This window comes from Lethenteron reissneri, chromosome 32 (genome assembly GCF_015708825.2).
Source record: "Lethenteron reissneri isolate LAM-NWPU_2019-01 chromosome 32, ASM1570882v1, whole genome shotgun sequence".
NCBI lineage: Eukaryota > Metazoa > Chordata > Hyperoartia > Petromyzontiformes > Petromyzontidae > Lethenteron > Lethenteron reissneri.
Window position 1 is genome coordinate 13,112,214 of NC_083810.1, and position 21,052 is coordinate 13,133,265.

At 47.7% G+C, this 21,052-nt stretch overlaps 1 protein-coding gene across 2 annotated transcripts; it reads left to right on the forward strand.

Moving 5' to 3' along the window:
* The first annotated feature begins 949 nt into the window (after positions 1-949).
* On the forward strand, positions 950-18,558 carry SPATA18 (spermatogenesis associated 18). Of its 2 annotated transcripts, XM_061564053.1 has the most exons (13): positions 950-1,107; positions 5,609-5,714; positions 6,308-6,420; positions 7,608-7,726; positions 8,886-8,981; positions 9,618-9,749; positions 10,836-11,124; positions 12,005-12,163; positions 12,736-12,911; positions 14,458-14,581; positions 14,723-14,791; positions 15,462-15,507; positions 16,510-18,558. In XM_061564053.1, the coding sequence occupies exons 1-13, from the start codon at positions 1,021-1,023 to the stop codon at positions 16,515-16,517; spliced, it is 1,524 nt and encodes a 507-aa protein (XP_061420037.1). In that variant the 5' UTR covers positions 950-1,020; the 3' UTR covers positions 16,518-18,558. The 2 variants fall into 2 exon arrangements, with proteins under 2 accessions (XP_061420037.1, XP_061420038.1); XM_061564054.1 differs by lacking the exon at positions 14,723-14,791.
* The last annotated feature ends 2,494 nt before the right edge of the window (positions 18,559-21,052 follow it).

Genomic DNA, 21,052 nt, shown 5'->3' on the forward strand with positions numbered 1-21,052 from the left:
TCCTGCCACAAGAAGCCAAACACTCATTGATGGAATTTGGCCAAACGTCAGTGTAGTAGGGCCCTCCAGAAACAAAACAAACTTGAAACTCAGTGAAGCTTCCCAAGATAAACTGCATTGCAGTATTTTATTTCAACGTGCCGATAACACGTCAAACGCAACAAAAGATGTCACGTGTTCAACTGCGATATTTTCAGTTAATTTGCCAATCTGTTAATTGGTACAGGCCTCCACACATGATGTTGGCCTTGGGGGTTTGTTTGACCATACTTCACCACGCTGGTTAGCGTGAGTCGGTGAGAGCGTATATTATAATTATCCCCACCACTGGAAATGAGAAAAATCACTCCTTTCACACATGTACATATAAACACACACACACGAAGTACACGTTCACAGAGACACAACATTTATTTGATTTCCAAATCAGTTTTTTTTCTATTTACTGCTGTTCATTGGACCAAAAATATTGTATTTATTCAATCTATAATACGAACTGAAAAATAAAGAAATATATACTCGGAAACAATAATGAGTATGCTTCCCTACAGCAGAAAAGCAGTGCTAATTGAATAAACAGACATTGCCTTAACTTACCATTACATCGCCTAAGTACAATAACGTCTACGTTGGAAACCAAGCAATTGTGACACCCTAGCACCCCAAACACCTCCACAGCGCCTCCAAAACACCCAACCACGTGCGCGAATCACCAACCCGCACGGGGGCAACGCCACGCGGCTCCTTCACAGGTGGAGGAGGGGGGGGGTTAGGGACCCGCGACTTTTCACAACGGGGGGGGGAGAGTCGAGCGGCTGGGGTGGGGTGGGTGGATTGGGGGGTCCGTCCCGTCCCGAGGGCGGGGTGGGCCGTGTGGGGGCCAAGGCAGGACGCTCCGGCCACCCACCCACCCCTCTCTCAGGCCACCCCCTCCCCCACCTTGGGTTGGGAAGAGCTGAAAAGCCGGAGGAGAGGGCGATCCCCGTCACAGTCGCGGACAGCACCACGAGCACGCGAGCCATGGCAGAGTCACTGCGACGTCTCGCCAACAGCGGCGCGTACGGAGCCCTGCAGGAGAGGCTGGACTCCTGGCAAGACGACTACCACGTGAGATCTTCAGAGTCTTGACTTGGTGTCCTCTATACACACACACGCGCACACGCGCGCGTATATATACTGCATGCACGGCGAGCGAGAGCGATGTGTTATAACTGTCGTGCTGTGTGTGTGATGGATTCATCTTCTTGGTTCTTTCGGTAAAGTCACGTAGAAGGGAAGTAATAAAATAATAAAAATAAAACATAACAAAATATTGTATTATTATATTATTTTAATATATAATATTATTATATTATTTTATTATATATTATTTTATCTTGTTATGTTTTATTTTTATTATTTTATTACTTCCCTTCTACGTGACTTTACCGAAAGAACAAAGAAGATGAATCCCTGCAGTCACGAAAGCTTTAATTCGAAAATTATGTGATGGATGAGAAGTCCCTCTCAGCTCATGACTTCTATGGGTCCATATTTTAGAGACTATACCTCCATAGCAGTTATGAGTACGACGATTTTTTACATACTCAATATCAGCCAATGTATGCAGTGATTGATTGTATAAAGAATATATATATGCCTTTTATATGGCAAAAGTCGAGTCGAAATTTCTTGCAAATGAGATTATCCTGGTCTCTCTCCTGCTAAACTAAATAAACGCGACTTGATATACTTACAGCTGTTGTAGTGACAGCTGTAAGTGCATTGTGATGTTGCGTATGTCTCCACTGCACAATGGTATTTTGTTTGCCTTCAAATATAAAGTATGTGTATAAATATAAAGTCTGTGTATAAATATAAAGTGTGCATATAAATACACGTTGACGTTTCGGACAGTGGCCCTGATCATTGGTGAAGATCCACAGTATAGTTTTTCCGAGGTTGTACTTTATGTGTACGTATCGTGGTGTTTTGCGTGTATGGATAAGAGATGTGTAATTATATTCGATGTTCAGAGTGCAGACTTCACTGTCTGTGAGCTCGCAAATAGCCTATTAACATCATTCAATGATTTTTACAGCCCGAAGTAAATTCTAATAGGACCGTGTAAAACCTGTTTGCGACAAACTCTTTGCAGGGATATATTAAGTATTGTTTCTTTGCACTCTGAATCCATAAAACACAACAACTCGAGCCTGGCATTACGGTTTTTTTTTACATATACAGTTGTTCAATTGATTAAGTCGGAAATGCATTCATATGTAGGAAACATATACCATTCTGAAGTAGTGACAAGGGTTGATTATACATCATGACTCTTTTACTGAAACATTATCGCGTGAAAATGTCATAGAAAATTCTCCATCACGATTTCGCTCCAATGTATTTTTTTTAATAACTCCAGTTCATTGTACCCCCTTCTAATAATTTCCTAAAATGTTATGGCTACATCTCATTAAACTACACACGTTATATTTTGATTTAAAGCTTTCGTGACTGCAGAGATTCATATTCTTGGTTCTTTCGGTAAAGTCACGTAGAAGGGAAATAGTAAAATAATAAAAAAAATTATTGCTGTGGATTTCACACCTGATGATGATTGCTTGTGTTGCAGTCGAAACATCGTGAGAATTTTTATTGTTTATATTTTTATTCTTTTATTACACACGATATCTCAAATGAGCCCAGACCTACGTTTAAAAAGCAATGTGCATTGGGGATTGATTAATGTATTTCCCCCTCGTTAGAAATTCCACATACAAGTAGAACTATCCAATACATTCCAAACAGGATACACTTTAGCAACATCTTTAAACCATTGACGAAGCTCTCTAGAGTATAGATTTAAAATGTACAATTGTAATCGAAATCACAGCGATTGATCTCGATGGACAAGTAGGGTTGGTGGCGAACTTGCTTGTCGACAGTGCGACAAACTCAAGTTGGTTTCCCAGGAGGGAGACAAACGTGGCTGGGATTCCACAAAGTTTGGTCCGTGAGCCCGTGGCAACAGCACCAAGAAGTGATTATATAAATGCAGCGATGCATTGCTTTTTTATATATAAAGGCCACCTTTATTTACACTTTAAAGGATGTGGCCGCCTGTTGCCACGGCAAGTCACTACGGACGCTAGTTGCCCAGAGTTACTGGCAGAAGAGAATAAAAACATTCCGCAACAGCACGGGGCGCTGGTGCGGACACGCGGGGTCGACTGCCTTCCCCTCCTAGCCAGCCAGCCAGCCCGTGCGTGTATGTGTGAGTGTGTATGTGTGTATGTATGTGTGAGTGTGTATGTGTGTATGTATGTGCGTGTGTTTATGTGTATGTGTGTGTATGTGTGTGTATGTGTGCGTGTATGTGTGTGTGTGTATGTGTGCGTGCGTGTATGTGTGTATGTATATGTATGTGTGTGTATGTGTGCGTGCGTGTATGTGTGTATGTATATGTGTGTATGTGTGCGTGTGTGTATGTGTGCGTGTATGCGTGTATGTGTGCGTGTGCGTGTGTATGTGTGTATGTGTGCGTGTGTGTGTACGTGTGCGTGTGTGTGTACGTGTGCGTGTGTGTGCGTGTGTATGTGTGTGTATGTGCGTGTGTGCGTGCATGTGTGTATGTGCGCGTGTGTATGTGTGCGTGTGTGCGTGTGTATGTGCGTGTGTGTGTGCGCGTGTGTGTGCGCGCGCGTGTGTATGCGTGTGATGTGCAGAGTGCGTGTGTGCAGAGTGCGTGTGTGCAGAGTGCAGGCGTGTCCCAACAAGCGGGAACGCTGCACTCTCGACCCCAGCCAGTCCTGATAGATGATGTTGTACACACAGCGCCACAAACCCACCCCCCCCCCCTTAGCCAGCCACCAAACCAACACACTCACCCATCATCGACCCACCCACCAACCAAGCAATATGCCGTCAAGCTACAAACTAACAACATCCATCAACCCACCCACCCACCAAACACAGTGCCTCCAACCCACCATCGGCCAGCCACCAAACCACTCACCCATCATCAACCCACCCACCTCCCAACCAAGCAATATCCCACCAAACGACAAACCAAGGCTCTTTGGTTATTTCGGTAAAGTCACGTAGGTAGAAAAATAATAGAGTGGTGATCTATTATTCGTCTACCTACGTGACTTTACCGAAAGAACCAAAGAGTATGGATTCCTGCAGTCACGAAAGCTTCAAATCAATATACAAACCAAGAGATCCATCAACCCGCTCTCCCACCCACTAAACGTACACACCTAGCCATCCACTAACCAGCACACACCACCACCTCTCAGGCAAAAAAACCAACAACGCACCACCAGCAACAACAACCGACCTACTCACCTACAGTAATCGCAGCAATCCACCACCAACCCATCCACCGCCAAACATAACCTAGCCACCTACACATCACCAACCCACCTTCACTGCCCACCAACCACAAAAACACCAAACGGCAAGCTGTCCAGCACCAACTAGACCCAAACCATCCACTCATCGCCAAGCCGCGACAAAAATAAGTAAATAAATAACCTGGCGTTTCCACTTCATGGGCACGTTGCTAATTGCAAATTTAAGTTCGAAGGTCGTTGCCAGTTTGCGGAGTGTTTTTAAAGTGGCGGCTGACGACGATCCTCGCTCCCTCCCTTTCCACCGTGGCGCCGAGGCACGGGGATGCCGCATGCCTGGAGCTGTGAAAGGAACCGAGCAGAATATGACAAATTTACGTTATCAGGCAGTGTTAATGAGAGACGTGGTGTGTGTTTGGTTACATTTACTGCATATATGGCAAATACGCACACAGGGTTCATCTTCTTGGTTCTTTCACGAAAGCTTTAAATCGAAATATAGCACACAGGGTTGTCTAAATGCAAAACACATTTCACTGACTTACAGCTTGGACTGGAGCACCAGTTAACTTGGGTATGTGCTTGCTAAGTCCTTCCGGGCATTCAGCCAGTTTTTACTCCACGCGACTTCAATTCGCCAACGGCCAATTGTAACAAAAAGGTTTAAAACAAGCCGTGCTCAACTCCAGATCTGGCACGCCGAGCAAATGCCTGGTTGCCTAGCGGCCCCGTCAAACCCTTGCTGACTTACACCTCGGAATAAAACCAGAGCAAGCGTTGTGTGCGTCTTGGTGCCGAGCAGCGAGCGGCAGTCACCAGAGGTCGCAAACGGGTTTTGATTCCTTACCCGTACCCGGCCGCACCAGGGTCGCAAACAGGTACCCGTACCCGGCCGTACCCGTACCCTACCCGTACCCGGCCGGATACGGGTAGGGTACGGGTATCGGGTACCTGATTGCAACCTCTGAGATGAAGCCATGTTGCAGGCACGGGTGGATTGATTCTAGGAACTTGAATTGTGAGAAGAGACAAGACGTTGGGAAATGAGTGAAAAACAGATACTCACCAGTGACTCACGGCCTACCCGTACCCGGCCGCACCAGGGTCGCAAACGGGTACCCGTACCCGGTAGCCGGGTATCGGGTAGGGTACGGGTATCGGGTACCCGGTTGCGACCTCTGGCAGTCACGCAGCAGGATGACCTGGGGTGCCGTGCCCAATGATGTGACCCGGCGTGCCCGATGCGCTGTGTGTGTGCGCTGTGCGTGCAGCTGAACACCTGCAACGAGAACCTGAGCCGCTGCTGTGAGCTCATCGAGATGACTTCGAAGGTGCAAAACCAGCTGTTTAACATCATGAGCAGCACGGCCAACAGGGGTACGTTACTCAAGAGTCAACGAGCACGCAGCCACCGCCCACTGCCATCGCGAGCACCCACCTCGGCATATATAAATTAAGATATCCCGGCCATAATTCACTTATTGATTCAAACAATGGATTTTTTAAAATTACACTTTGCTCAATGTTTCTTTATTCAATCGACGGTGTAAGTTGAGATTTGGTGACACTAGTAAGATGAACTGTGGTGAGAGGAACAGGCATGGCCAAGTCGTCAGCGCATGCACCATTGTCGTCTGTACATCGGCAGAACCTATCAACGGTTAGCCAGCCACACACACTGTGTACATAGTGCACACATGTACACTGCCAGCAGACAAGTCGCAGAGCATGTTGGATCCCAGCTTGTGGTGGTCCCACCTCCATGCAGAACAGTGTGGCGACAACACTGAGCCTCTCTCTCCGAGGCCAACCACTTCATACTTGACTATTAGAATTCAAGAAGGGGGGAGAGGGCATGGTTTAGATTTCAGCGTGGGGTATAATCCCTCCCCCCCTCCTCCAATGCTACAGAGCTGCCAAGACGTCAACACGGAATATTCGTGACCGTGCTGCGTGGATCTCTCCCCTAGGTGGGCCTACAGCTGGCGCGGAAACCATCAAGTCCCGCTTCCTGCCGTGGCTGAGCAGCAGCTTCACCGTCTCCCCGTGTGTGTCGCCCGACACCAGCCTCACCCTCATCCGGGTAACGGGCCCTGTCAGCTGTCGACACCACACAGCCGTGAACACAGCTGGGGGTGATTGTGAATGAGCTAAAGAATGAATGGCAGGGGAGGGTAAATATGGTGCAACCTCCCTGTCATATGTTTACTAAGCGTGGCGTTGTGGGCCACGTAGTTGACTTCAACAAGGGCTGAATTACTGGGGTAACAAGTTTCATGTGGGTTTGCAACTTTGTTTGAAATACTTTAGAAATTGTTGCAAATGCAACTTCACTGTTATTGGGTGGATGAGGTCACATGGGGCATCATGGCAATGCCACGCCACGTTTTGGGGTCATTATTTGATTCAATTAGAAAATTATTGTTTCCTTTTCACCATTTTGTTTGTGGTTTCAAATTCTGCATCGTTTTTCCAGCGCTCGCAGCATTCGCCTAACATTAGTTACATTTGCATACAATTTGCATAGATTGTAAACAGTTGATTCGTATACGCACAATTCATTTTATGAATTGACGCATCATATCTCGGTAAATCTTCAGGGCTTGCTGCCTCCCCACCTATCAAAACTTAGCGCCTTCAGGACAGCAGCATGCTACAAGAATGGCGTGATTACAATATGTTCGAACAATTAAATTTTTACTATTTGAAACTCTTCATTTTACCAGGTAAGGTGCACAGAGCTTTGTAGCTCTTTTTCAGAAGCGACCTGGCCACAAATGATAGCTCAGTGAAGTGGCTTGTCACGTAGAAATGTTGTCACAACCAAATACTCAAAACACTTGTCTATAAATGTGGAGGGAAAACCCAGCGGACTCGGAGAAAAATCCACGCGACCATGAGCAGAAAATGCAGCTCCAGATATACAGGTGTCGGGTCGAGATCGAACCCACGACCTCCTGCATACCAAGCGAGGGAGTTAACATCTCCTAGCCACCGTGATGATGATGAGAGAGAGAGACACGCAAACTCCAAATATACAGCAGGCGTCAGGGTCGGGATCGAACCCACGACCTCCTGCATACCAGACGAGGTAGTTAACATCTCCTAGCCACCGTGATGATGATGAGAGAGAGAGAGAGACGCCATAAACTACAAATATACAGCAGGCGTCAGGGTCAGGATCGAACCCACGACCTCCTGCATACCAGGCGAGGGAGTTAACATCTCCTAGCCACCGACTCTAACCACCGGAGGGTGTCTCGTGCTCAGGAGGCGGCAGAGAAGGAGCGACAGCTGCAAGACCTGAGTACGCGCCACATGCGGGAGGTCGGCTCACTGGAGTCGGAGCTGCAGACCACGCACCAGGCGCTGAGCAACGTCAAGCACCGGTGAGCTGCCGCTCCGCGCCATCCGGGGCGTGGTGGCGCATGCACCGTGATTTGTGTGCCAGGGTTGGCGGCAGTGTTAACCCTTTCCCGTTCCGAGACGTCTGCAAGTTGTAGGGGGGGGGGTCCCGTTCACCGCTGAATCTCGGAACGTGCAAGCGGCTCGGCGTTAGTTTTATTTAGAGTGGCGTAGCACCGTTGTTTTTAAAGACACTGTACCCACCCCGCAGAGAAGTTCAGAGAAGTGTAGCGACACGACCGCACTATGGTAACTGGCGCCAAACTGCGCCATGCCCTCCCACGTGGCCTTGTGAGAGCCCGGCACGTCTTACGACCTGACATACGGATAAAGTTATTTTATTTTTTCTTCCGTACACGTATGTCTTTGGGATGGGAAAGGGTTAATAATCACTAGTCAATCGGTCGTAAGTGAATATATCTAATAACATTACGAAATTACTTTATAGCCTGCGTCTTTATGATGATTTTCGTCCACTCGGTCATTCGTTGAACTAAAAAAGAAACACTGTTTACGAATATTTTCGTCACTAACTTTGTTAAAAAAATAACAACACTGGTTGGTAGATCACACACAGGTTTAAAAAAACTCTCAAAACCCACGGGGGGCTGTAATATGGCCAGAAACACAGCAGGACAGTGAGTGGGTTTGTGAACCCATCTGTGTGGACGTTTGAGTGTTATTGCCCTCATTTAGGCACGTGTCTCACTGGTTGTCGCCTTTATGTAAAACAATTCAAATGTGTTCAGGTTTTATGGTACATGCCATGTAGATTTAAATACAGTTAATAAAATATATAACAAAGTATTCGTCAACTGTGTTTTACTGTTAAATTTGTCCAAATGTGTTTAATCCATAACGTACCTTGAGCATGGGCACATACATGCCATAAAATTGTCACGAATTAAACAAACATATTTTTTATACCCATTATTCAATGCCCGTATCGCGATCCTTTAAGAATCGACATTAATCGGCAGATCAATACTTCGGCACACGGCTAACGAATTGTGAATAATGGACGTTGGTCAAACAAATCTAAACGTAACATTGTGGAGTCGTAACTGAACAAGAGGAGACTCAAGTTGCATGGCAAATTAAATCATTCACCTTTTGACGGAAGCATCGCTCGATTTCCTCTAGATTGCAAGAGACGACCTATGACCTCGAAGATGCAAAGACCAAGTCGGCTACCACCCTCCTGGCTACTGAGGAGGAGATCCTTCAGCTGAGGGCCGAGTAAGGATCTCTCGGCTCACACTGACGGACGGGAAAATGCGGCTCTGTTGGTCACTGGAGGCTTCGTCTGGACCAAATGCTCACTCAAAACACTGAACTCTCAATCACATCCACTGTTAACACATGCACAGGTCCAGGGTTTCCGACAGAAAAATATATGCTAGATATCATGGGTATCTGGATACCCTCGGCATTTTTTGCTACGGCCAAGATACACCGGCGATATATCTTTGACAAAAATCGGGGTACCTTTGAGTTCACGTTTTTCTCCTTTCAACAAGGAGACAAAATCCTGATTATGCAGACGATGGAACCATTGAAACCAATGAACACAGAGGGCACACACATGAGGCTCAGTACTGAGTCAGTAGCCAGTGGCTGAATAGATGTAATACAAACATGATATATGGTAGTTAAAGTTTGTCAGCACTACGTATAAGCGTGGCACCAGTATTTAATTATATAATTAGCTAATTATGGGTCACTGCATCTCGAAGCAATAATCCCTTGGAAACATTTGCTAGGAGGACAACCCGAATATCCAAAGTGTGGCCACACCCCAAATTTCCAGGGTAAACAATTAACTATCATCTTTTACCGTGGACGTGTGTGCGTGTGTGCGTGTGCGTGCGTCAGCCTGCAAGCGGCGCGCGAGGAGGCCGAGGTGAACCGGCGCGAGCGCGAGGACAGCGAGAGGCAGGCGCGGTACCTGCAGGCCGAGATGGCGACGCTGCAGCAGGAGAAGGCGCGCCTGCTGGAGCGCATGTCGTACGTGCAGCGCGCTCCCCGTTCTCTCTCTCTCTCCTCACGCTCTGCCCCCACTGTTGGTCATGTTCACAGGAGTCAGATTAAAACAAAACGTTTTAACACTTTGGTACAAAGTACAAAGCTGCCCGTTGATTCACAGTTGTAGAGCTCCAGGTGTTTGCTATCGTTCAGTGCTGAACACCAGCTGCTTCCCAGCAATTCCCTATCACTTTAGGTCAATGCGTTGAACCCATAATCCTTTAAAAAAATTAGGTGGGGGTGTGATAACCGAATGTTGATGGAGGCAAGAAAGGCACGTGGGAGTATTGGGTGGACTAAGTGTGACAATTCACGTGCATAGCCTCGTTTAAAAAAAACAAAAAGCTGCATCAAAATAATAAATGTCATGACCAAAGTGAAATTGTCTCCCTGCGAGATAACGAGCAATGGGGCGACATTAATCACCCCCGGTGGTGGACATTCCGTCTTGCCATTGTGGGGTAAAATTCTGCCCAAAAGGGGCAACCATTGGTGGTGTTATTCTCGTACAGTGCCCCTCGCTTTACCGAGTGACAGGCCGCGTCCACCGGGATTTAAATTGATGCCTTGGCCAGACAGCGCCTTCAAATGTCCTCACGTGTTCTGACCCAAGCACCAAAAAAAATGCGATGAAATTAAATTCGCACAAAAGAGAAATGCCATTTGCAGAAAATTAGAAAATGTATGGATTACGTAATGCTTTCTGAAATGGGGCTGCCCTTCGAAGAATTTCATAGTGGTTAGCTGTTAGAGACAAACGGGATTGTATTCTTTTCAAATAGTCCTGTTTACTCTGGATCTTGGCTTCAAGTTTTTGGGCAAAACTTTCATCAATATGGGTGGTTTTCAAATGGGTAAGTCACTAAAAGCAACAATTTGGTTCACACTAGATCATCGACCTGAGCATTATAGTGCCCTTAGTTAGCGAAGAAGCTAACGAACGGACAAGACTAGTTCACGCATGCATTTGTTTTTACCTCGGTGGGAACGCAACAAAATTTGTGCATCACCAAAAAAACCCAAAAACATTCCTTTTGTGCCCGTCCATTGTTGTCGCCGCCACTTCAGGGGATGGCTCTCGACGCCGTGCCGTGGCCGCAGCCCTTCGCCTCGCCGCAGCGCGTCCCCGATCCGCTGCTCCTCGCCGGTCCGGAGCTCCTCGCCCATCCGGAGCTGCTCCCCGATCCGCAGCTGCACGCCGACGCGCGCGCGCCTCACCAACGCGTCGCGCCAAACCCGCCTCGTGGCTCGATTCAACTCCATCTACGCGGGCGACCGGCTGGACGCGCAGAGCCTGCTGCTGCGCTACCACGATGACATGGAGACCGTGCAGCGCATCATCTTCATCGCCACCGTGGTGGGTGCACTGCTCTGTGTCCCGTGTGTGCTGGACCTCTGTTGCAGCGGAAGTGACCAACCGTGATGAAATCGGACGTGTGATTAGCCTTGGTGGTAGCCAAACGTGCTGTCCCCCACCTCCACTTCCTCCTCCGCTCTCATCCCTTGAACTACTTTTTGTGTTCAGTTTGTCGTCCTTCCCCCGCACCTCCGCTGAGCACTATTGGCTACGTACGTACATGCAGGAAAAGGTGACGCAGATTGAACCATGAATCTCCACCATCGTCAGTTGTCACTGTCATCAGTCATCATCAGTTGTACCACTTGCCGTTTTTGCATGATTGGTGTGATGTCAGATGTTTCAGATATCACGTGAATTAGTTTTAAGACAGTCCTGCTCTGGTACAATTTGGGAAAACAGATGTCTGGTAACTTTACACAGGCAAAGCCCCGTGTGCATGAGATGAGAACACAAACTCCGTGCATTCCTATCAACTCTCCCGATGTAACCGTCACGCTTTGCAAATTCTGGATTCACTACCAAAACGTCTCCCCCAAACTCTTCATTGTTGCAGGCAGCAGCAGCAGCAAAGTGGTTAGCGCACCGCAATACAAACCCGGCGACGCAAGTTCGATCCCTTCCCACGGCTAGCAGTGGCGTAAAACCGCCCCTGGTCCTCACCTCGTCAGTTGACAAAGACTTATTTAATGAGTTTCCAATGCAGAGCATAAACATCAGCACTGGGGGAGACAAAGGTGGCCAGACGCTGTCCAAACCACCCCCTCGTGCGCCGTGCCTGCCTTCATAGGCACTGCTCGCCAACAGGGCCTGCCCCAACAGTCTGTTCAAGGCTGCACGAGGAATCCTTTTTTTTGTTTCCCCCGCCCCCCATCCACAGGAGTCGTTCCGCGCAGCCAAGGCCGCCTTCCGCGAGCTGCGTCTGCGCACACGCAAGGCGCTCGCGTCGACGCACGCGGGGCCCGAGAGCATGGAGGAAGCTGTGCTGGACTACATCGTCCGCAACCTGGACCTCTATGACGTGCAGAGCAGCGTGGCCGTACGTCGGCTCGCAAAACCACACCGCCACCCCGAGTGCACCGTGACAGGGCTGCGGCCCTGTTTTCAGAGGGCCGCAGCCTGTCCCGCTAGTCATTCGTTTAAGAGCACAGCAATTCCTCGCCAACCGCTGGGGTTAGGTTTCTGAAAAAGGCCGTGGTAGGCAAATCCGCGGTGGGCGAGGCGTTGCTGCATTCAGACAGCGTGAAAGGCGACTTCTAGATGGCGAAGGTGCAGTCGTGACCATAGGGAATGTCCCCTCATTGTGCCTCGCATGTCAGACGATGTCACCATGCCACATGTAGAATGTCCTTGTCGTTGAGACCACTTTATATAAATAAAATATAGTGCGATAAAATATTTGGCAATTAAAAAAATAATAAACATACGAGTCGTGTGATTGGAAAAGGCATGATTTGTAATGCAATTGGCATGTACGATGAACTTCTTTCGCACCATACGTCGCCAACCGCGCTAAATCGGAGATGCGTAGAGCGATTCCCCCCGCCCCCCATCCCATTAAATTCTCCTCTGGCCGTTTTGCCCTTCCGCGTTCTCCCCGCGCGCGGCTAGGACGTCATTCGGGAGCTGCACGCCGACCCGCGCATCTCCTTCCCGCCTGAGGTGGAGTTTGCGCTGCTGGCGGGCTTCGTGCGCGAGGTGTGCCGCGTCGCCTTCGAGATGCAGGCGCTGGAGCCGACGCTGGACGTGGCGCTCGCCGTCGAGGGGGAGCTCTACAACGAGCGCAAGTGAGCGGCCCCCCCCTCCCTCTCCCTCTCCCCCACCGCGTCGGAGCCACAGTACTCTTTTGAACTCAAGGGTTCGCGCAGATGGCACAGATGGGAAACGTTACAAAGCCAGTATTGTGTACGTTTACGATTTAAATAGAGCTCAATGCAACGACAAATTGATCTTCTAGGTTCTTTCGGTAAAGTCACGTAGAAGGACAATAATAAAATAATAAAAATGAAACACAATATTATTTTATTATTTCCCTTCTACGTGACTTTACCGAAAGGACCAAGAAGATGAATCCCTGCAGTCACAAAAGCTTTAAATCGAGTTTATTCTTTCGGTAAAGTCACGTAGGTAGAAATTCTACCTACGTGACTTTACCGAAAGAACAAAAGAGTATGGATTCCTGCAGTCACGAAAGCTTCAAATCAAGATTCATGTTTATTCTGCAAAGCCCGAAACGAAATGCGCTTTTCGGCGACAGCCTGCTTGTGATACCTTGCTAACAGTTATTCCATGTGGTCCTTTACCCACAATGATGATATTTTATTATTTACTAAAACTTTGTAGGCTATCAGAATGAGAGAAAACCCAGCAGTGATACCAGGGTGTACACATACTCAAGGGTCCACACAGATGACACAGATGGGTACACAAACCCACTTGCTACCCTACTGGAGTCTCCCAGCAGCCCCCCACACCCCCCCCCCCGCCGTTTGTTTTGAGTTCCACAAAATCTCTGCGTGACCCACCAACCCTTGCCTCTCCCAAAACGGCTCTGGATTTCAGGCGCGCACCTAAACTGAAACTAAACTACTTTTTATTTTACCAGTTAAGGGCCCGACTTGAGCTATGTAGCCCTTTTGTCGAGAAGCGACCTGGCCATCACAAGTGATAACTCAACAAAGTGGCTTATCGTGTGGACATTTATAGCAGCCAAATTAATCCAAATGGGTGATGTCGATTCTAAAATGTGCATGGAAACCCCGGAGAAGCCGGAGAAATGTTCACACAACCACGGGGAGAGAGACACCGCGAACTCCAAACATCCAGCAGCAGCAGGCGTCAGGGTCGGGATCGGACCCACGAGCGCCTGCACACCAGGCGAGGTAGTTAACATCCCGCCACCGTGGGGTGACATACAAAGTTCGAGTAGGCAGGGGAGGCACAACAAAGTCAATGTTAAACTATGAACCAACGTATAATGCTAAACAGAATGAGTGACAACTTGGGTGGTCCCGATCACTTTATGTCGAGAATGCTATTGACCAAATGAAGGGGGAGCGGTGTTGCAGTGATGTAGAGGCTCGTGCAGCATTTTATGAATCCAGAACCCAGAGTTCGGTTCCCGACCACAGCAGTGGCAAGTAAAATCTAAACCGGTCCAGAACGTTGACGGAAACCCAAACACCTCTGAGTCCACCCCCCACCTCTTAGAACAGCAGCAGCGAGGTCTGCCGTAAGCTTCGTTGTTAGCACGGTCGGCTACGTACGGTGCGAAAGAAGTTCAACATACGTACGTACGTACAAGCGTTGCCGTTCCCCTCCTTTCCCCCGCAGGTACCGGCGCAGCTATGACTCGGAGTTCTCGGCGCCGCTGGTGGCCTGCCACGTGTGGCCCGCGCTCACGGAAGGGGGCAACGTCGCGGCCAAGGGGGAGGTGGTGACACGCCGCGGTGCACTGGTGGGTAGCGGGCGCACGGCGCTCCGCCAACGCCGCCACCGCCGCCGCTGCTGCTGCTCCGCGCTCGCCGTGCGGAGACAGAGGTCTCCCTTTGGGTTGTTCCGTTCCCTCGATGGATTTCTCTCTCACTTTGCTCCGCAGAGCTCTGGCCGACGCTCCCGCAGCAGGAACACGAGCCCGGTCCGCTCGCACTCCCTGAGTCCGCACCGGGTATGGCGATATACCGGCATACGCTCCTCTTTTGCATATCTCGATGTACGAAGACATTGAAGGATGCTAACTAACGTGGTGTAATGACTAGCGCGCGCTGGTCTTACATATAATTAGATCGATCTCCCCCCCGACCCCTGTCCAACCCGGGGTATAAATGGGAAAACCACAGTGACTCGATCGGCAAGTCGCGTGTGACGGTGTAAAAATGTAGCTACTCGCACCTCTAACAAGAGGCCTGGCCAGAGTGGAAGAGTCGACTATATACACACACACACCCTCTAGATGGCGTGAGCGAATGTATGGCTACACTTTTGCTCTTTACCTTGACGTCTGTTCAGCGAAATTCCCCCTTACAGCGTGGAGGCTCCCCGACTACACTGGCTTGCTAGCTTGTTTTCTGCTCAGAATAATTTGGTGGAGTGGTGGCACACTCGTTAGCGCAATGCTCCACGAACCCGGCAACCGGAGTTCAATTGCCGGCCACGGCCAACATCAGTGGCGAGTTATATTGGTACCGGTCCTAAGCCCCCCCACCTCCCCCCCCCCGGAACCAAATTGTACTGACCAGCGTGGTGAAGTATGGTCAAAGGGCTGTGCGTTACGTGTCAATGGGAGGTTCGCCGTGCGTGCTGACAGGGGCTGTGCGGACGTGTTTCCCCACACACAGAGCATGCGCAGTCGGAGCCCGTCACCGATCCGAAGCCTCAGCCCACGTAAGCACCTTCCACTCTCTCAATGCGTGCCTCTTGTGTGCCCCCATTCCATGCCGGCTATCACCGACGGTGATCAACACAAGGTCACGTGTTTTTGGATGACATCTCGAATCTCCCCGCGATTGCGTCTCTAACCACGCTTGCGCAAATGTCAGTGTGAATGTACCGAGCATAGGTAGGACTCTGGGGGCGAAGGTCAGGCGGGCTGTCGCTCACCGACTTGGCAAACAATATACTTTGGCGCCCCACTGAAAATGAATGTTGAAAGGGAGGTAGAAGCCCATTGACCTACATTATTATTATGACTGAAATTAGTATGTGCCTTATTGAAGCGACATAACATCTCTGGTACATTACAAAAGTTTAAAGTGGTCACCACTCATTACACACAAAGCGCTTGCCACAAATGAACCACGATACCTAGCGGAGCTCGTCAAGGAGCATAAACCACCATCACGCAAACTTCGGTCATCCTCGCAGCAGCTTTTGTCTAGCCATCGAACAAAGACGGTCACTGCATCGCTCGCTTTCAGAAGCGCTTCTGCGCTCATCTGAAATGCTCTTCTTTCCGATATTAGGAGGCCACTGGAGCTTTACGCTTTTAGATAGATATAAGTTAAAAACTCATTTCCTTAGAACTGCCTTTTTGTAGTTTTGTTTGTTGTCGCTTCCCCACACCTCCGATTAGCGCGGTCGGCTACGTACGGTATAAAAGATGTTCAACATACACCTGAAGGGGTGGGTAAAACAAAAAACGGACAAGCATGGCGACAGAATGGCAGCTTAAAGGAGAGAATGCATTCAAGAGGCCGACCACCAGGGGAGATAGAACAATGGGGGTCGTCTAATGTTGTGGAGAAAGATGGATTGTGGCATCCCAGGATCATGGGGGGTGGTGACAGGCTTTTGGGAGGCCTTCATCCAAAAGTAGATAGACCATGGCTGATGTTGATTGGGCAGTACTAATGTAACAGGATTACTTCCCCCCCCCCCCCCCCACAGGTCGCTAATCCCTGGAGGATGTGCAAGCAGCATGGAGCAAGAATAGTAACGTGAAAGCCTAGATACACCGTTATGCAACTGAAGGGGGCGCGATTATACTGTGCATAAAATACGTACTCACAGACACGTGCAGTACACAGATTCACACACACCTACACATACAAATCTATGCATACACACAGAAAGCAAACATGTGAAATCACGCACATCCTTTGACACATGGCAGATCCCCCTTGGAGTCCGACTAAACTGTTGGAGCAAGTGGAGTTAGAGAGCACCTATTAAGGCCTACTCCGTGCACGTCGAGTTGATGTGGCGAGCATCACGTCCAGCCACCATTCTCCTCCCCAGCGTAGATGTATACAGACCGCACCAGGTACTCGTTTAAGACCGAGTCAGTACAAGGGGAGGCACATGACCAGTTCAGATATTCGCCACTGATGGTGGATGTGAGTGGGAATTGATCTGTTTCCTGGGTTCGTATCGTTGTGCGTGAGCCATTACGCGCTGCGTGTGACAAAACACAGCAGTAGCACAGCGGTTCGCGCACTGCACTACGAACCCGGTGGCCAGAGTTGAATTCCCGCTCACGGCCATTATCGTTGATGGATATCTGAACTGGTGCTGGGCCTCTCTTAGGTTGACTCGGCCTTAAATTAGAACCTGGTGATGCGTGTAAACATCACCGCTGGGGGGAGACAGGTGAAGTGGCGTGCTGCTCGCCGCCCACCCCCTCGTGTGCCGCGTTGGCCGACTTCACAGGTGCTCGCTAACAGCACCTGTCCCAAGTCTGTAAAAGCTATCGGGGGCATATTTTTCTTTGTACGTCTTACTCGCATCTGCACGTACATGTACACACAAACACACATCTATGCTGTGAAAAAAAAAACTTTACATTGTTAAAATTGTGCTAATTTTTTATTAAGAAAATAATTATTTTCTTATTCAGATATCATTTGTTTGGAAACAAAATCTTAACATATAATTAGACTTTTTAAAAAAAAGTAATTATATTCATTGTTAAATCTACATTGTTTAAGTTCTTGTGAATGAAATTAAAAAAAAACTATTTAACCAAATCAAGTTTTCAAACAACGGATAGTATTTTGAGTGGGTTTTGAATACCCTGGGGGCAGAGGAGGTGTGTGTATGCGAGCTCTCATTCAAATGTTTTCACTGCTCTGTGAAATACCTTACCACGCACTGATAAAGAACGCAGCAGCAGGGAAGATTTATACGGGTGCCTGTAAAATATCCAGCCTTTTACATTTCATTTTAATCCTGGGACATTTCTAGAGCACATTGAGTTACAACACCTATGCCACGTGACTTGAATAAAACACGCTGAACTAACAGTGATTTTATATATTTGTTTTTAAACAAAAAATTGCCTTTGACACCAACCAGGCAGTTTCCACCGTTTGGGTATCTAACGCCCAAGTCAAAAGATCCCAGCAGCAGCATCATCAGCGGCAGCATCATCATCAGCGGCGGCAGTGTCTCTCTCGCTGCCCAACGTAACGCGCGCCATCTGTAGGGGAGCAGAGACGTCGAGACGGGCAAAAGTGGCGACTTCTTGCGGGTAGGGCCCAGCGCGCCACCAGTTCCATCCCCGCCGCCTGCACAATCATCACCCAATGAATGGACGAAACATTCATGGCCACGAAACGAAAACGGCAGCTTTGAGCGGTACACGCACGCGGTCGCCACCATTCTCACCGTTGCCTTTCTCCAACGATGCCGTCTGTCTGTAACCCAGGATTCGATCGCGCCTGTGCGTCCCAACACCGCCGTGGGCTGCAGGCCCCTAACGCGCAACCCTCCTCCCTCCATCCCCACACACAATGGTGCTTTTGCGCGTTTTCATTTTATGTTATTGACAAACGCGAATTACCTGCACGAGTCACTTTTGCTTCATTCGTGTTGCTCACGTGTGGCATGCAGTGTCCAATCCCAATGCGTTAAAAAGCAGGTTTTTTTGAACTGTAATCATTTCTCGTAGTTCGATTTGCATTGATCATTGTTGATGAAAATAAAACTTTGAAATTCCTAACAGAGTACTCCGTTTTATATGTTTTACACCCATACGCCACAATGTGAGATTCACAATGCATAATAAGTATGCTACAAGTGTATTGATACCTTGCTGATTAAAGACACGGAGCTGGCACTGCCACGAACTGACGTTTAAATCCCAGCTTCAGCTGTTCACGATTTCGAGTGTGGCGAGTCGAAAGCTCCAAGTACCAGTTGCCAACGATCGAGCAAAAAAAATGCACCACGTGAAACTTGCGTCGTCGAGAAAGTTGGCAACACCCAAGCCCAGAGGTCGCAAATGGGTTTTGATTCCTTACCCGTACCCGGCCGCACCAGGGTCGCAAACGGGTACTCGTACCCTGCCAGGTATTGGGTAGGGTACGGGTATCGGGCACCCGGTTGCGATCTCTGCCCAAGCCTCGTGGGGTAGCACAGCAAGCCTCGTGGCGAGATCACAACGAGCGCATGAGATCACTGAGGGACAGAAAAAACACGCATACAGTTACAGAGATTGCATTTTAATATGACGCTTGTTTACCCAGGAAATACAATTTTCAGCATTGAAATATTTGGCCAATACCAGATAGATTTCGATTTAAAGCTTTCGTGACTGCAGGGATTCATATTCTTGGTTCTTTCGGTAGAGTCACGTAGAAGGGAAATTATAAAAATAAAGCAATAAAATAAACAAGAAAAAGTTATTGTTTAATAGTTATTATTTTATTATTTCCCTTCTACGTGACTTTACCGAAAGAACCAGTAATACCAGATAGATTGTTTTTCACTCGTCGAGCGAACGGAGGGACATGCCTCCCCGTTCTCGACGAACGCGAGGTGTCTTCGCACTGCGCGAGTGCTAATCGGACTGTCGCTTTCCTCATGGCATGAAAATAAGTAATATTTAAAAACACTTTTCTTTTTTAAACTCGCTTTAATGAAATGTGAAATGTACCGTACGAGTAATGGCAGAACTCCACGACTCCAGGAAGTGTCCCCGAGGCTTGCCACAACGTAAGGGGTCGTGGTGATTTACAGCCAACGTGAGTTGCGCGTGGACAATTAGACCCAAGGTGAAACATAACATATATAAAAAATATAATTTTCAAATATTTATTTTTTATTTTAATGATAGAATATAGTATTGTCACCAGTATGACATATGTATACCAAGTTTGCAGTCGATACGACATTGGGAAGTGGGTTAAAATTGAGTTACAAGATTTGAGGATACGACAACAGACAGAGTGAGTTTATCAAAAGTGTGTAAAAGAATATTATTGGTTCTTTCGGTAAAGTCACGTAGAAGGGGAATAATAAAATAATAAAAATTGGGACGCTGTCTTTCCGACAGCTCTGTTCTTCACCTGAGGACGGCTGCTTGTGTTGTGGCCGAAACGTCGTGAGAATTGTATTTTATTGTTTCATATTTGTATTATTTTATTATTTCCCTTCTACGTGACTTTACCGAAAGAACCAAGAATATGAATCCCTGCAGTCACGAAAGCTTTAAATCGTGTAAAAGAATGTTTTAAAATTTATGTTTTAGATTTTGTTTTTAATGATAGAATATAGTCTTGTCATCAGTATGACATAAGCATACCAAGTTTGCAGTCGATAGCACATTGGGAAGTGGGTAAAAATTTAATTGCAATATTTTTTGTGGATACGACAACAGACAGAGTGAGTTAAATAAAAGCGTGTAATAATAAAAACAGACGACGACAACAACAACATGCGCAAAGTCTCGCCACTTTAGTATGTGAAATATCATTGTTAATCATAATCAACGTTTTTGGGTTTAGATCGCGTTATTTATAAATGTGTCGTAACCCTCCACCACCCGACACGGCCAAACAATTGTAAATTGTTGTGGTTTCACGCTTCAACACACCGGTGGGCTAAAGCAGTGAACTAATTGTCCTTTGTCAACGTGACACTTTTTTACTGATTGGCCGTGTCGGGTGGTGGAGAGTTACGACACATTTATAAATAACGCGATCTAAACCCAAAAACGTTGATTATGAATAATATTGGTCGCGAAAGCCTACGTGTTAAACTGATCATTGTTAATGTTTCGCGATTGAGTTTGTTGTGTTTATTGGGATGCGAGTTTAAAGCTGATCTTTGACGCATCCACAATGTTGTTGGTCACGAATGTGGAACCCCGTGATCTTCTTGAGGCCTCTCGGCCTTTTGCTTGGTTTGTTCATGTCTAGTGCCGCCGGCAAGTGCAACACCACCCTTAATCGTATTCGTTGGTTCTTCAGGAAATGACTCAAACGAGTCTCTGGACTTAATTACAGAGGGACAACTATTTCAAATATGTGGGGACTGTTATATATTTTTTTCAGTATTGTGTTTGGAGGAAACCAGAGATTGGCCAGAGATGACCTACATACCTAAGGAGAACACATTGCAATACCCTACATATTGAACATACTTATTTAAAAATAAAGGTCAAAAGTACAGCTTATATGGTAACACTCTAATAATAAAATAACGTGGC

Excerpts from the sequence above, each read along its gene's own strand:
- SPATA18 (XM_061564053.1), top strand. The coding sequence starts at position 1,021 with ATGGCAGAGTCACTGCGACGTCTCGCCAACAGCGGCGCGTACGGAGCC. Across the intron at positions 5,715-6,307 it reads GAGCAGCACGGCCAACAGGG|GTGGGCCTACAGCTGGCGCG; the intron begins GTACGTTACTCA and ends TCTCTCCCCTAG. Across the intron at positions 11,125-12,004 it reads TCATCTTCATCGCCACCGTG|GAGTCGTTCCGCGCAGCCAA; the intron begins GTGGGTGCACTG and ends CCCCATCCACAG.